The 15992-nt window shown below is 46.9% G+C and overlaps 1 protein-coding gene across 1 annotated transcript in view; it reads right to left on the reverse strand.

The window, feature by feature from the left end:
- The window catches only part of ATP8A2 (ATPase phospholipid transporting 8A2), a 457609-nt gene that overhangs the window by 312069 nt on the left and 129548 nt on the right, over window positions 1-15992 (reverse strand). Inside the window, exons 9-10 of the mRNA XM_033950263.1 lie at window positions 8673-8745; window positions 1307-1412 (exon numbers count right to left, since the gene is read on the reverse strand). Of these exons, the coding sequence (XP_033806154.1) occupies window positions 1307-1412; window positions 8673-8745 (179 nt within the window). The remainder of the gene's footprint in view (window positions 1-1306; window positions 1413-8672; window positions 8746-15992) is intronic.

Here is a 15992-nt window from a genome sequence, read left to right on the forward strand (position 1 = left end):
TCCCACAGCTGAGCCAGAAGCTTTCCTTCTGATGTGGGAGGCTTCCTCCGACATCAGATGGAAGGCTTCTGGCTCAGCTGGGATGCGCATAGGAACCACTGCCCATGGCTTTGTGCAGAGAAACAACTGCGGATGGAAAGAGTAGGGAGCTGGCCAGAAGTAAACACCCGCCAGAGGGAGGCATGTACTTGGGGAACAGAATGGAGAGATAGAGAGAGAGAGAGGGGCACATTGGAACTCAGGAGGGAGGGAGAGGGGTGCTTTGGGACACCAAAGGCAGAACAGGACCCCCATTTGAAAGTATGAGTCCGACATAAGTTGGATATTGGTAAAACAGGGACTGCCTGTACGATGTCTCTAGATAAATTGAAATGTGGCCATCCAAGCGCCCTGCATACTCATTCTATTCCAGTATCGGAGAGGCTTCCATTATCGCCACATGCTTCTCATAGCAGGCTCTCACAAACGTCCAATGCCACTTTTCTAACATCTTTATAGTCTTCAATCTCCAGCACTCCCCTCAGATGCAAATTACAGCGCCACATTCGATTCTCTAGATCCTCCAACTTATTCCAAAGTTTGGCAACTGTGGTCTGCAAGGATGGTTGCATCTCAATCAGCTCCTTCAATATATCATCCACTCTATGCTCCAGCTTCTTTTGGCAGTGGGCCAGCTCCTGCAATTCATGTTTGATATCCACAACTGCCTGTTTAATGTCAGCCCTGATAGTTAGGATGTCCTAAGATCCACAAGCAGGTTCACAAAGCCGCTTGCCTCTGCTTGCTGCCCAAAATATGCAGACTCTCCTCCACCTCCCTCTGAAAGCACCATGCAGGCCACCAGCGAAGGCTCCATCTTGGATATGCTGGGAGGCCTGAGAGCCTTATCTGAAGCTGCTCTGTTTTTTCCCCCAGCATAGCGATAGGATTCTAACTTATACCATGCAGCCATAGCACTCTTACATTGAAGGGGACATTAATTTCCCGGAGCTCAAACACCAATGATGGGGTTTTAGCTCAATTTACACTGCAGCCGCAACGGAGCTTCACTCCTACGCGACCTGCCACATTGGTGACATCACTTCCTTTCCTACTTCCCCCCTTTAATGTATCCTCTGCTACTATCCTAATCCCTCCAATGATCTTGGTTATGACTAATCTTGAATGAATGTTTACCTTCCTGTCAGATAATGTAGTTCCTTTCCATCCTTTCTTTGTGTTTTTATTGTAAATTGCTTTGATCTGCAGGTTAGCGTAAGGCAGTATAGCAAATATAAATAAATTGTAAACGAAGAAAATTACTAACCTGGTGAAGATGCCTGATAAATTATTGCATTTCCATCTTTCTCAGGAACAACAGTATGGCACACAGCCAGCAAAGTGAGGAACTCTTGTATCTTAGCTGCTGTTAACTGCAACAACAAAAATCATGTTATGTTAAAAACTGTTGAAATACACAGGAACAGCCAATTAAAGCCTGCATTATGTTGAAAGTCCATTAGATAGGACTGGGATTGGGGGGGATGGGGAGAAGATATTTTTATCTTCCTGAATGTCCAATCGGGGCCTTCGGCTAATTTTGGGTTTGGGCAATTATCATCCTGTATCCAGCACACAGCTATAACTAAGTAAAAGTTTGGACATTGACATACTATTATAAAAATATAGGGATCAAAGGAGGTATTTATGACTATAGATGGCTCCAATATATGGAAACTTGGCCAGAGCAGTGGCTTACCTAGGGGGGGGGAGGGGGAGATCCGCCCCAGGTGCACGGGCCCAAGGGGGTGCACAGCTGGCCTGCCACCGGGGAAAGGCTGCCATTGCAATCATCTGAAATAAGCCGGCGCCAGTTCTCTCTCCCTTCGAATTCGCCCTGCTTCTTTTCCCGCGGGCCGACCAACTGTAGCCGTCCGACATCAATTCTGACATCGGAGAGGACGTTCTGGGCCAGCCAATCGCTGCCTGGCTGGCCCAGAACAGCCTCTCCGACGTTAGAATTGACGTCGGACAGCCAGAGTTGATCGGCCCGCGGGAAACGAATCAGGGTGATTTCTGCGCTGGCTTGTTTCCGATGGCCAGTGGCAACCTTTCCCCGGCGGTGGTGGTGGTGGCATGGGGGAGGGCAGGGAGAAAGAAGGGGGGGGAAGACAGGGAGCCAGAAAGAAAGAAAGGGGGGGGGACAGGGATCCAGAAAGAAAGGAAGGGGGCAGGGTGAAACAAAGAAAGAAATGGGGCACGAAGAGAGAGAGAGAGAGAGAAAGACAGACATACAGAAAGAAAGGGGGCATGGAGAGAGAAAGAAAGAAGGGGGCAGGATGAAAGAAAGAAAAAGATGGGGGAGGGAATGAGGTCTGGAAGAGAGGAAGCATACAGGAGGCTGAAAGAAGGGAAGAAATATTGGATGCACAGTCAGAAGAATAAAGTGCAACCAGAGACTGATGAAATTACCAAACAAAGGTAGGAAAAATGATTTTATTTTCAATTTAGTGATCAAAATGTGTCCGTTTTGAGAATTTATATATGCTGTCTATATTTTGCACTATGGGCCCCTTTTACTAAACTGCAATTAGCAGTTTTTAGCGCAGGGAGCCTATGAGCGTCGAGAGCAGCGTGGGGCATTCAGCGCAGCTCCCTGCGCTAAAAAACGCTATCGCGGTTTAGTAAAAAGGGAGGGAGTATATTTGTCTATTTTTGTATAGTTGTTACTGAGGTGACATTGCATAAAGTCATCTGCCTTGACCTCTTTGAAAAATGATAATTAACATTTTCTCTGCGTACAGTGTGCTTTGTGTTTTTAAAATTGTATTGTTGGTAGATCATTTTGACTTGGCTGGGGAGGGAGGGAGGGGAGCTGCTGAAAGACATCTAGTAATCCTTGAAGGCTTGACTGTGCAGGGAATTATTTTTGTAAAATCATGTTTTGTTATGTGACTAGCATTATTTAGACTTTAATTTCTATGAATTAATAGAATGAAAATGATATAAAATTACTTGCTTGTTTTTATGTGCGTACGCTGAAGGAAAGTGGAGAGAGAGTGGGCTGAGGATGCTGAAGGGAAATGGGGAACAGAGAGTGGGGAAAAGACGCTGATTTATAAATTGACAATTGTACAGAATATTGTTTCTTTTTATACTTTAATATAATAAGTTCAATATAAAACAATTCAAGGCTTGTGTGGATGGAATCAGGTGGTTTGCGGGGATGGGGACCGAGCTTACGGGGATTAGTCCAATAAAATGGTATTTTCTTATTTCTCATTATTTGTTTTATTTTTATTTGTTAATTTGTAAAGTGGTGATTATGTATCAGTTTTTAAAATTTACATCTACTGTCTTTATATTTTGCACAGTATTAGAGGACATGTATTACTGTTTTTGTGGTGTTGCATTGTATGCAGAGTCTGGTTTCTTGGCAGTTCAGTTTAACTTTTGTCTACATATTTCTATTTTTAGTTTGCGATTATTCCATATTGGGCAAGGGTGTATCTGTCTGTGTGTATGAAAGGGACATGGCTTTCTGATAGCATCGACTGTACAGGATCAATTGACTGTGCAGGATCTGGTTTGTTTAGTCTTACAATGTATGTGTTGGTGTTCTAGTGCTCACTGCAGTGTTTAAGATGTTGCCTTTTCCTAGGTACACTCTTGTTGTGCGATATGTAGATTGCAGGGCTGTGGAGTCGGAGTCGGAGTCGAGGAGTCAGAGTCGGAGGAAATTTTGGGTACCTGGAATTGGAGTTGGAGTCAGAAGTACAAAAAACTGAGGAGTCGGAGTCGGAACATTTATCTACCGACTCCATTTTTGAACTTGGCATACCAATCACGAGCGATTCTTTCAGCTATAGCATCCACTATATACACAGCACAAATGTTGCGAGCAGCTTCTGCGGCCTTAGAACCTTGATTAAAAGCAAAAAGAAGGTGGTGTCGAAAATGCTCATTTCTCTCAACTTGACATTCCATTTTAATGATCTGAAAATTAACCAGTGCTATGGAGTCGGAGTCTGAGTAAATTTCGGGTACTTGGAGTTGGAGTCTGAAGTACAAAAAACTGAGGAGTCGGAGTCGGAACATTTATCTACCGACTCCACAGCCCTGGTAGATTGTTACTAAAAATCATATTTTTCATATAGATGGCGGGGGTGTCAAAAAATGATGGACCCGGGTGTCACATATGCTAGGTACGTCACTGGGCCAGAGTATTCTAAAGCCTTATTCTCAAGAGCACTTGAGGTCTTTTTCTCCCTTTAATTTCAGTTATATGAGATAGGCTGTGAGCCTTCAGTTTGTGAGATTGTCCTTTAGACATATTAGCAACATGGTGTACATTGCAAAAACAGTTCCTCCAGTACCTTGTAAAAACAGTTCCTCCAGAAGGAGGAGCTGTTTAATGTGATGGCTACAGTATCAATGGCTACAATACCAATGATAGCGCTGGGATGAACTCCTTAGTCTCCCTCTGTACCGGTCAGGCGTCGATGAGGATAAAGTGCTCTGATGATGGGACCTGATGTTGCATCAAGGAGGAGACTGAGATGTGGTACCTTGAGGCCTCATAGAGCCATGCTCGGGCTCGGCTGGTACCAGAGGAGTTGGTGCAGCAGTTGGCTTTGATTAGTCTCGAAGAATAACTACTAGCTACTGTTGAAGCAGTTTTCGCAGTTCTACCAATGGTACATGGTGTCAAAGCGTTGGTGTCATTGATGTCGAGGCATGCCTCAGAGGTGACACAACCTGTAATGATGAAGAGCGAGACTGATGTCGACACCATTTGGCATACACCATTTTCGGTACTACAGATGCTGGCGTAATTTGGCGAGGTGGGAATCGTTCTTACCCAGTACCAAGGCAGCAGACACCAAATGATGCGGCGATTGTGGCGTCTACATCAGGCATGGAGGACAGCTGTAATGAATCCTGTTTTGTTTGCAAACATCGAGCTTTCAAAGAACATTTTTGTACCTTTGAACAACAATTACAAGAGTCTACCTAGTGCTCAGGACCCAGGCACTGAAGACACTGTGTGGATCAGTGATTGATAGGGCTCTATTGCAATGAGTACAACTCTTGAAGCCAGAAGAAGGCTTTGATATTGAAGGAAAAACTGCCGATGCGAGAATGAAGAAATCAATTTTACCTCCGAAGGACGAGTAATTTCACGACCGAAAAAGAGTCAATGCCACGGTGGTTTCCCCTTCTCAACTTCTTTTGGCTGGGACGGATTATATGGCTGATGCATTGTATGATCTAATGCGAGATTTGACAAAGGTGTCAGCATTCTCCATCTCTGCCCACAGAATACTTTGGATCAGACAGTGTGCTAAAAATTCAGTTTTCAAGCTACTTTGGCTAGACTGCCTTTTCAGGGGCAGTTTTTGTTTGGCAAAGGTCTAGGCGACCTTATGGATTCTGTGATGGACCGTCACTCTAAGACTCTGCCAGATAGCAGATCCAGACCTTCCTGGGGTTCTGGTCATTCTAATTTTCATGTCTCACAGTGATTCCGACCACATGCAAATGCTATGTCGCATAGATTTTCACAGGGCTCATGACAACGGTATACTGGCTACTGGCGTTCCCAGCCTTCCATCTCCCGTTGTACGCCCTCTGCCAAAGAGGCACGATGACGCCAGGCTGAGGGGTGCCCCTCTTCAGATAGAGGGCCGAATCTCAGCATTTTTTTCTGCTTGGATGCGCATTATGTCGGCCCAGTAGGTCTTGGACATTATTCAGTCAGGCTACAAGCTGGAATTTGGTTGGCCTCTGACAGAATGGTTTGTGGACTCTTCTACAGGTCACCCGGACACACCACTCAAGGTTCAATCCACCATCCAGTGCTTGCTGGATATTTAAGCTAGAGCTTTCTTGCTCAGACAGATACTCTATATAATTTTTCATGCCAAAGAAAAGCTCAGAAGATTGGAGGCCTATTCTGGTTCTTCAACACATGAATGTGGCTCTCAAGGTTACACACTTTTGAATGGAGGCTGTGTGTTCAGTCATTGCAGCAGTGGCCCAGGAGAGTTTCTTGCCTCTCTGGATCTCATGGTTTTCCGGTCTACCGCAACTTTTTACATTTCCTGTTCTGGACCAGCATTATTGTTTCTCAGCTCTGCCTTTTGGGTTCGTGACAGCGCCCCGGATCTTCACCAAAGTGATGGTAGTCATGCAAAAGATGGATCTCCAGGTTCACCCTTCCTTAGACAGCTGGCTGATCAGAGCTTCCTCGTTGGCCAAGGAGCGATGCACGGTCAAGTGGGTATAGGTGCTGGAGCACCTGGGCTGGATTGCCAACTTCAGGAAGAACCATCTGACGCCCATGCAGACAAGCAGGTTATCTCCCCATGGTTGCAGAAGGAATCCACTCTGGATTTTTTTCTGTGTTCCTCTTACTTCACTTTGAGCTCTACTTCCACCTGCAGTTTTTCTCTTCTGCACACGAGCTGGAAGGAGTGTATATACCAGGACAAGCAGGCATCATATTCTCATAGATGGGTGACATCATCCACGGAGCCTGGTACGGACGGTGTAAAAGTGTAGTATCACTTTAACTCTTCCAAAGTCTTGAGATGGCCCATACTGCACATGCGAGAATGCCTTCCTGCCTGTTGTCAGCTCGTGGTTCTTAGTTTTTCATGAAGCTAAGAAGATGTGTGTATTTGGAGTCTCTCCATTTGCGCTATTTCTTCTCCTTTTTTGTGCCTTCCCATATCGAATTTCTTTATTATTTTCTTATTCTTTAATCCCTTTAATTTCTCAGAGTTTTATGTAAAAAAAAAAAAATTTACTTTTTCATTTTTGGGCATTTAACCCCCATTCATCCGGGTTTCCGGATGGACCTGAGTTCCAGAGAAAACTATGCAGGCTGGCTAACAGGTACCTAGTGGAATCAGCCTATTAGCTACAGACCAAAGTCTGTGAATTCTCAAGTACGCAGAGCATCAAAATTGCTCCAAGCACCAAATTACCCCCAAAAAGGGACGAAATGATAACAAATTAAAAATAAAATGAGGAGAGCGGAACAAACACTCCTGCAGTTACACTTACAGAAGGAAAGAACTGTAGGTGGAGCTAGAGAACCCAGTGAAGTACAGCAGAGGTAGAATGGAAAATCCAGAGTGGATTCCTTCTGCAGAAGCATGCAGCTATAGGGAAATAACCCATCTGTCAAGAACAGCAGTGTCCAACCCGCAGCCCACGGGCCACATGCGGTTCCATGAAGTATTTTGTACGGCCCCGCCAACTGAAGACATCTTCCTCCAGTCTGGCAACTCAAAATCTCCAAGCTTTGCAGCCAATGGCAATATCCTCAAGCTGCTCCTGCTTTCATGCATGCATGAAAGCCAAAGGGGGGGGCAGGGAGGAGAGAAGGCAGCAGCTCTGCAATACTGCTGCCAGCTGCACAACTTGGGAAGTTGGAGGGGGAGGAGGTGGCTTTCTGTTGGTGAGGCCTGGGGATCCCTACTAGCTACAGCAGGGGAGATATTCATTTTGAGGGAGCCAATGCGGCCCAGGGAAGCCAAAAGGTTAGACAGCCCTGGTCTAGAATGTCTCACCTATTGCACTAGAATATCCTTTTATCAGAAATATAATAAAGGATAATAACTGAGTAACCAACAGCGTGTTGATTTAAATACATTTTAGAGAGTTTTACACTTGGGGTTTGCTGAAATGCACAGTCCTTATATGGCAGAGCACACTATTATGTATTCTCCTTCCCCATCTGCTTCTAGACAAGGACAATCCAGAAGCTGTTCTTGAGCCCAGGGAGTTGGAAGGGAAAGACAGAATGAATGGCACCACAATCATGAATGAGGTAGTGCCCAATGGCACCCTTAGTCTTGTGAACTGAGCCCCTCCCACTTGGGATTGGCCCCAACTTATCTTTTATCTTATTTCGTGTTGTATAGTCTTATAAGGAAAACTAGGAATTCACATTTATTTGCTTATCCAAAAATTACTGGTTGCAGATACAAGACTTTTTTGGATAAGACTCTCACATTCCAAGCAGGTAAACAGCAATTTTGGCTGGGTAAATACATTGGTGAAGCTATGTTGTCTTATGGTGCATTTCGTAAATAAATTAAGTCAGCGCTGTTTAACAAATTATTTCTTAAATGTGAATACTATTGTTAAGCAAAACTCTACTTTGAGTATATCTAAGTAACTATTGTATTTTTAAGTATTTGTATTTTGCCGATTGTCCAGCCTTCTTCTGTGTAAACCTCCTAGAAATCGTTTGATTATGGCGGTATAGAAGAATAAAGTTATGTTATGTTATGTTTCAGTTGTGGAAAATAGGGACACTTTGCCAGTTTGTACAATAGTACAAGATGACTATGGATGCGAGTCTAGTGAGTCCACATACCTGTAGTTTTGTGATAGACACATTTTTGGTGTGAAAGATAACACCATTGAAGTTGCAAGTAACCTTCTAATGGTCCACCTTTGTTTTAGTACAGACATTCATATATAGGGGTCATTTACCAACAGTGGGCACTAATATCATCAGCATATATTATTTGTTGCAAGGCTCATTATATTCAATGGACTCTGTGGCAAATAATATACATTAATGACAATAGTATGTGCTAGTAACAAAATGACCCTATTAATCAATGGAGTGCTAGCTATAAGATTAAAACATATCCATTTGACGTTACACTTACATCTGTCTTTTCAATATCACGAAATAATTTAGGGTCATCAAAGTCACATGATTCGCTGGAAGAAGGCAACTGACTGTAGAAAATGGGAAATATGTGTTTTAATTAACATAAAAATAAAATACAAGGAAAGCAATTTAAGTATGATTAGCTTGGTACTCTTGGAAATATGAAAGTGGAGCCACAACTTTTTTACCCACCTAGGATTACCATATGGCTCTAGAAAAAGGAGGACAGATTGAGACTTCCAGGTTTTACTTGCATTGAAAGCAGTAGAAGTAAAACCTGAATGTCTCAATTCATCCTCCTTTTTCTGGAACCATATGGTAAACCTATACCTCCCCCACCCAGCCACCCACACACACACACACTGGTAATGACTACATTTTGTAGTCAATGTAAGGATCATGAATTGTTAGGTAAACAATTTTTAAAAGCTGTTTACCAGGGTAAAGAGAGTAAAGGGCCATTTCCAGGAATGTGCTTTTTAGAGGTTTGTATGCTACAGTATTTCAATCCAATCTAGCTCTCACAAAAAACAAACAAACACAAACAAACAAAAAAACCAGCAGGTGTAAAGTCCAAAGACCATGGGCAGTTTTCAAAGAGAAAAAAGATTTTCCTTTTCATATTATTTGCTGTAACTAATTTGGATTTACTTATGCTTTTCTATGGGCCAACCTGGCACTTAATGCATGGCCTAGTATATAATATAAATCAAGAATCTAATATAATAAAACCCTAAGCGCGCATGCGCTGTTGAAACATCGTGATTCCTGGCGCTGTGAGGTGTGCTTCTGTGGCAGTATTCTACTCGACACCTCACGGCGCCTGCAGTAGCTGGAAGCGTGTGCGGAGGCTGGAGGCGTGCGAGTGTGCAGCTCTTTCAACGGTGGTCGGCTTCAGGCGCATGCGGCTGTGTTTGGCAGTTTGTCGGACCGGCAGGAGTGACGGTTGCAGTGGCGATTTGACAACGGCAACATTGCGCCTAGAGGACTGACAGGAGAGTGGCGGTTGTGGTGGCAGTTTGACAACAGCGCCGTCGGCAGTTTGTCTCCTGTTAGTAGGGGCTGGAGAGTGGCGGTTGTGGTGCTGCATCGCTTAGAAGAAGGGCAGGAGGGTGTGCAGCAGCTGCTATAAGGTAAAAAATAACCATGCTGATTAAAAAAAAAAAAATTACTACTGCTTAGGGAAGTGGAGAGGGAGAGGGAAAGGGGGCTGCTTTGGAGGGAGGGGTGTGCTGGGAGGCAGACAGACAAAAGGGGGCCAGAAGAGACAGAGAAATACAGGCAGGGGCCAAGGAGAGAGACAGGGGGCCAGGCAGAGAGACAGACAGAAAGAAAAACAGGGTCCAGGCAGAAAGATAGGGGGCCAGGCAGAGAGACACTAAGGACACAGGAAGGATGCACTGAGGCCACAGAGGACATAGAAGCCACTGACAGCACTAAGGACATAGGAAGGAGGCACTGAGGCCACTGAGGACATAGGATATGACACTATGGACATAGGAAGGGGGGCCACGGAGAGACAGGCAGGCATTGCACAACAGAGAAATACAGGCAGGCAGGGAGACAGAGAGAGAAAGAAAGACAGACAGGAGACCAGGGAGAGACAGCCAGAAATAATGACAGACAGACAGCGTCCAAGGAGAGAGGGACAAAGAAAAAAAACACAGACAGACAGACATCTACTCTAGCACCCGTTAATGTAACGAGCTTAAACACTAGTAAACAAATAAGAGGCTAAGATCTGCAAAAACCAAAGGCAGAGAACCACAACAAAATACCACAAATCTCGGAAAAAATAGATAGAAGTTTATTATATGCACTACGTTGAAGGCAAAGTTGGTGGATCCACCCTCAGTGTTGTCTTGGTCAGTGTGGTCTTGGTCAATGCGGACGGTGTTAGAGATGAATTGGGCTCCGTGTCCATTGCCGAACAGTTGTTTTTGTTGAAGTAACCGATTTTTTTAGAGTGCGCGTCTGAAGGGACGAGCAGTGGAAGCAGGAGTCGGCACAGTGCTCGGGTCCCAGATACTGCAAGCACCAGCAGTGAGGGTCGGTTACAGAAATGGCCCGAGCACTTTTTGAAACCCATCGGTGGGCAGGGCATAGTCGGGAAGACAGCCGTTGACACATCGAACTCTATTGTGAAAAGAGTCCATAAGGCCCCGCTAGGCTAAAACCTGCAACAGCAAAGTAAAAAAAAAAAAAGAGATTTTTTTTTTTTAAACAGAAAATAAAATACAAAAAACGAATAACTGACAAAAAGTCACAATCCACAAGAGTGGGAAGGCAAACGAGAGAAAACATTCAACAGGTGTTGAAAAACGCATCTTTCTAGCTCAGCGAAACCTAGAAAACTGAGGGACAGCACGCCTATGTTGGGCGGGAAGGCACTCGTGCATATGCGGTGTGGACTAATTGCGAACTTTCTAAACTTAAAGTTGCGATTCACTATTCAAGTGTCTGTACCGGGGCTCTGTCGGTGACGTCACCCATCAGTGAGAATATGCTGATAATAAGTTTTATGTTCTACCACACAATTATGACCCCCTTCTTCAAATGATAAAGCATCATGAAAGATTTGGTGTGAAAAATTTGATTACCAGCCTTTTATGGATAACAGAAAGTATAAAGATGGTGTACCTGAAGACAATAATGTATTAGTTCAAATATGGGACTCTGTAGTACTGCAGTGTAATGTTATTCTGACAGACAAACCAATTGTGTCAAAATGGTTATATGTTGCCCTGCAGTTTACAGATCAATTAAAATAACTCAACTGTACATTGCATAGAGTTAAAAGCATTCAGAGAAAATAAGACAGTAAAATTAAGAGTATATCAAGACACTAAAAATGTATAATGTACCTTTAGATGATGCAAAATCATATACTTTAAAAATTCAGACTGAACTATCAAAATCTGGAGAATTATTTTTCATTCTACATAATTTACTATGGAGATGTTATTGTGATTGCCCAATTGATTTCCCTTAGGTAATCAGAACTAGGAATCCAGGAATGCCATAAGACAAATTCAAGATCAAATCAACCTGTTCCATCAAACTGGGAAACTGGGCAGACAAACTAGGTAGGCCAAATTGTCCTTATCTGCTGACACTACAGTACTATATGGTACTCTGAGAGAATAACAGTTTGCTTAATAAAAATCAAGCTTTAGCTCTTATCCCTATTGCTGCTATGGGACACTTCTCTCCAGATTTTAAAACTTCTCCTTGTCCTCATTTCCCCCCCCCCCACCCTCTCTCTCTCTCTCTCTCTGGAGAATGACTTGGGACAATCCAATAATCAGGTATTTTGGGCTTCAAATCTCATCCCCATAGTCTGCCTTTGGGGTCAGGAATGAAATCCTTCTGCTCCTTCCAAGCTTTGAGGAGGAGCCGTCTAGCATAAACAGTGCATAACAAATAGCAGGGTGTAGCAGAGATCTTTCCATGGACAGAAAGTGTATGTAAGAAAACATAATAAAAATTCCATATAACGATAGTTAACAAAAGACCAGGAAATGATATAGAGAGGGAAAAATCAGATATACCGTATTTTCACGCAAATAACGCGCACCCGTATAAAACGCGCACACGGGTATAGCGCGCAGAAATCACGATGATATGTACAAAAACTTTGGTATACCGCGCTCACGGGTATACCGCGCATGCTGCCCGACGCTCCTTTCGCCCGCCCTGACTTTCCGTGCGCTGTCCCGACTCTCCGTTCACCCCCCCCTGACTTCCGTGCACTGTCCCCCCTTGAAGGTCTGTCCCCATCCTGAAAGCCTGATGCCCCCCCCCCGACGTCCGATACATCCCTCCCCCCCGAAGGACCGCCGACTCCCCAACAATATCGGGCCAGGAGGGAGCCCAAATCCTCCTGGCCACGGCGACCCCCTAACCCCACCCCGCACTACATTACGGGCAGGAGGGATCCCAGGCCCTCCTGCCCTCGACGCAAACCCCCCTCCCCCCAACGACCGCCCCCCCCCAAGAACCTCCGACCGCCCCCCAGCCGACCCGCGACCCCCACGACCCCCCCACCCCCCTTCCCCGTACCTTTGGTAGTTGGGCCAGAAGGGAGCCCAAACCCTCCTGGCCACGGCGATCCCCTAACCCCACCCCGCACTACATTACGGGCAGGAGGGACCCCAGGCCCCCCTGCCCTCGACGCAAACCCCCCCCCCCCCCAACGACCGCCCCCCCCCCCAAGAACCTCCGACCGCCCCCCCAGCCGACCCGCGACCCCCCTGGCGACCCCCACGACCCCCCCACCCCCCTTCCCCGTACCTTTGGTAGTTGGCCGGACAGACGGGAGCCAAACCCGCCTGTCCGGCAGGCAGCCAACGAAGGAATGAGACCGGATTGGCCCATCCATCCTAAAGCTCCGCCTACTGGTGGGGCCTAAGGCGCGTGGGCCAATCAGAATAGGCCCTGGAGCCTTAGGTCCCACCTGGGGGCGCGGCCTGAGGCACATGGTCGGGTTGGGCCCATGTGCCTCAGGCCGCGCCCCCAGGTGGGACCTAAGGCTCCAGGGCCTATTCTGATTGGCCCACGCGCCTTAGGCCCCACCAGTAGGCGGAGCTTTAGGATGGATGGGCCAATCCGGCCTCATTCCTTCGTTGGCTGCCTGCCGGACAGGCGGGTTTGGCTCCCGTCTGTCCGGCCAACTACCAAAGGTACGGGGAAGGGGGGTGGGGGGGTCGTGGGGGTCGCCAGGGGGATCGCGGGTCGGCTGGGGGGCGGTCGGAGGTTCTTGGGGGGGGCGGTCGTTGGGGGGGAGGGGGGTTTGCGTCGAGGGCAGGAGGGCCTGGGATCCCTCCTGCCCGTAATGTAGTGCGGGGTGGGGTTAGGGGGTCGCCGTGGCCAGGAGGGTTTGGGCTCCCTTCTGGCCCAACTACCAAAGGTACGGGGAAGGGGGGTGGGGGGGGTCGTGGGGGTCGCCAGGGGGGTCGCGGGTCGGCTGGGGGGGCGGTCGGAGGTTCTTGGGGGGGGGGGCGGTCGTTCGAGGGAGGGGGGTTTGCGTCGAGGGCAGGAGGGCCTGGGATCCCTCCTGCCCGTAATGTAGTGCGGGGTGGGGTTAGGGGGTCGCCGTGGCCAGGAGGGTTTGGGCTCCCTTCTGGCCCGATATTGTCGGGAAGTCGGCGGTCCTTCGGGGTGGGGGTGCGAGTGGTCCTGGCGGGGGGGGGGGGGGGATGTATCGGACGTCGGGGAGTCGGCCGGGCAAGAGGGCTTGGGCTCCCTCTTGCTCCGATCGTGGATGCGGGTGCGGGTGGGAGCGCGTGCGAGCGGTCGTTCGGGGTGGGGGTGCGAGCGGTCTGGCCAGGAGGGTTTGGGCTCCCTTCTGGCCCGATATTGTCGGGAAGTCGGCGGTCCTTCGGGGTGGGGGTGCGAGTGGTCCTGCCGGGGGGGGGGGGATGTATCGGACGTCGGGGAGTCGGCCGGGCAAGAGGGCTTGGGCTCCCTCTTGCTCCGATCGTGGATGCGGGTGCGGGTGGGAGCGCGTGCGAGCGGTCGTTCGGGGTGGGGGTGCGAGCGGTCCTGCTGGGGGGGTGAATCGGGCGGGGTGGGAACTATGTTTTAAAACTTTTGTATACCGCGCTCACGCATATAACGCGCGAGGGGTATGCGCGGTAGGTAAAAACGCGTATAGCGCGCGCGTTATATGCGTGAAAATACGGTAGTAAAAGCCTTAGGGGACATGCGAAGTGGGAAATTTGTGCGTCCGTGATCTGTAATCTGTGGTGCCGCATGCACAGTAGGAGCAGCTGTTTCTGACGCGTGTAGCAACGTAGGAGAAGTGCTGTGGTTTCCTTCAGCTGAGCGGTTTCTGATACTTCCCCTATTGCTAGCGTGTGGCGGTCTTAGTTGCGGCGGCCAGCGCCAGACCGCTTGCACAGACAGTAGGTAGGTAGCAATTGTGAGGGCCGGTAAGGGGGGGCAGGCATCAGCTTTTGGCGCTGGAGGGAAGAAGTCAGGCAGGCAGGCAGGCTGGCTTTAGGGAGGGAGATAGGCTGGAAGGCACTGGGGGCACTACGGACATGGGAAGGGGCACTAAGGACATGGGAAGGAGGCACTGGGATCAATAAGGACATAGGAAGGAAGGAGGGAGTGAGGGAGGGAATAGAAAGGGACAATTGTTGGGCCCGAGTGCAGAAAGAAAGAAAGAAATACAGCGGTCAAGGAGAGAGAGAGAGAGAGACAGAAAGAAAGGCAGACAGCGGAAAAGGAGAGAGAGCAAGACAGACACATCTATTCTAGCACCAGTTAATGTAACGGGCTTAAAGACTAGTGTGTATATATATATATATATATATATATATATATATATATTTATGTAGTTTTGCTCTGCCTAGCACAGAAGAAATATGATCTTGCATATCTCTTAAGTGTGTGTGTGTGTATGTGTATATGTGTGTGTATATGTGTGTGTATGTGTATATTACATTACATTACATTACATTAGGGATTTCTATTCCGCCATTACCTTGCGGTTCAAGGCGGATTACAAAAGGTTAGTTTAAAAAAAACAGAGTTACAATGATTAGCTAGAGAGGTAAGTTGTAGATCTTATAAACATTTAGCAGGTTGTTGAGGGTGAGGTGGTTTGTAAAAGAGTTAATAGGTGGTCATAGTGGGAGTTCTTTTGTTATTATTAGTGCAGTAGTGGGTAGATCAAGTGTCAGTTTTAGAGTTAATAAGCGGTCGTGATGTTATTGCTGCTTCAGGAATTTCTTGAAAAGTGTGGTTTTTATTTCTTTTCTGAACGTCCTATAGTCTGGGGTGGTCATCAAGAGGTTGGAGATCTGGTTGTCCAGCCTTGCGGCTTGGGTGGCTAGGAGGCCGTCGTGTAGTTTTGTTCTTTTTACTTCCTTGATTGGGGGGGGTATGAATGGGGCGTGCGTTTTTCTTTGTCTTGTAGTGGGTGCTTGTATGAGGCGATTGTTCAAGTATGATGGACTGTCTCCGTGTAGTGTTTTGAATAGTATGCAGTAGAATTTGAATTGGATTCTTTCTTGGATTGGAAGCCAATGTGAGTTGATGAAGGCTTCAGTGATGTGGTCATGTTTATTCAATGAGTAGATGAGTCTCAAAGCTGTATTTTGGATCGTTTGGAGTTGTCTAATCGTAGTTGCAGGGCAAGGAAGGAAGAGGATGTTGCAGTAGTCCAATATCCCTAGTATTAGGGATTGTACTATAAGTTGGAATTGTGTTCTTTCAAAGAATTTTCGGACTTGTCTCAGATTTCTCATGATTGCGAATGATTTCTGAATTGTTTTATTTATTTGCGGTTGCATAGTGCAGCATCTGT

Source organism: Geotrypetes seraphini, chromosome 6, assembly GCF_902459505.1.
Source record: "Geotrypetes seraphini chromosome 6, aGeoSer1.1, whole genome shotgun sequence".
Classification (NCBI taxonomy): domain Eukaryota; kingdom Metazoa; phylum Chordata; class Amphibia; order Gymnophiona; family Dermophiidae; genus Geotrypetes; species Geotrypetes seraphini.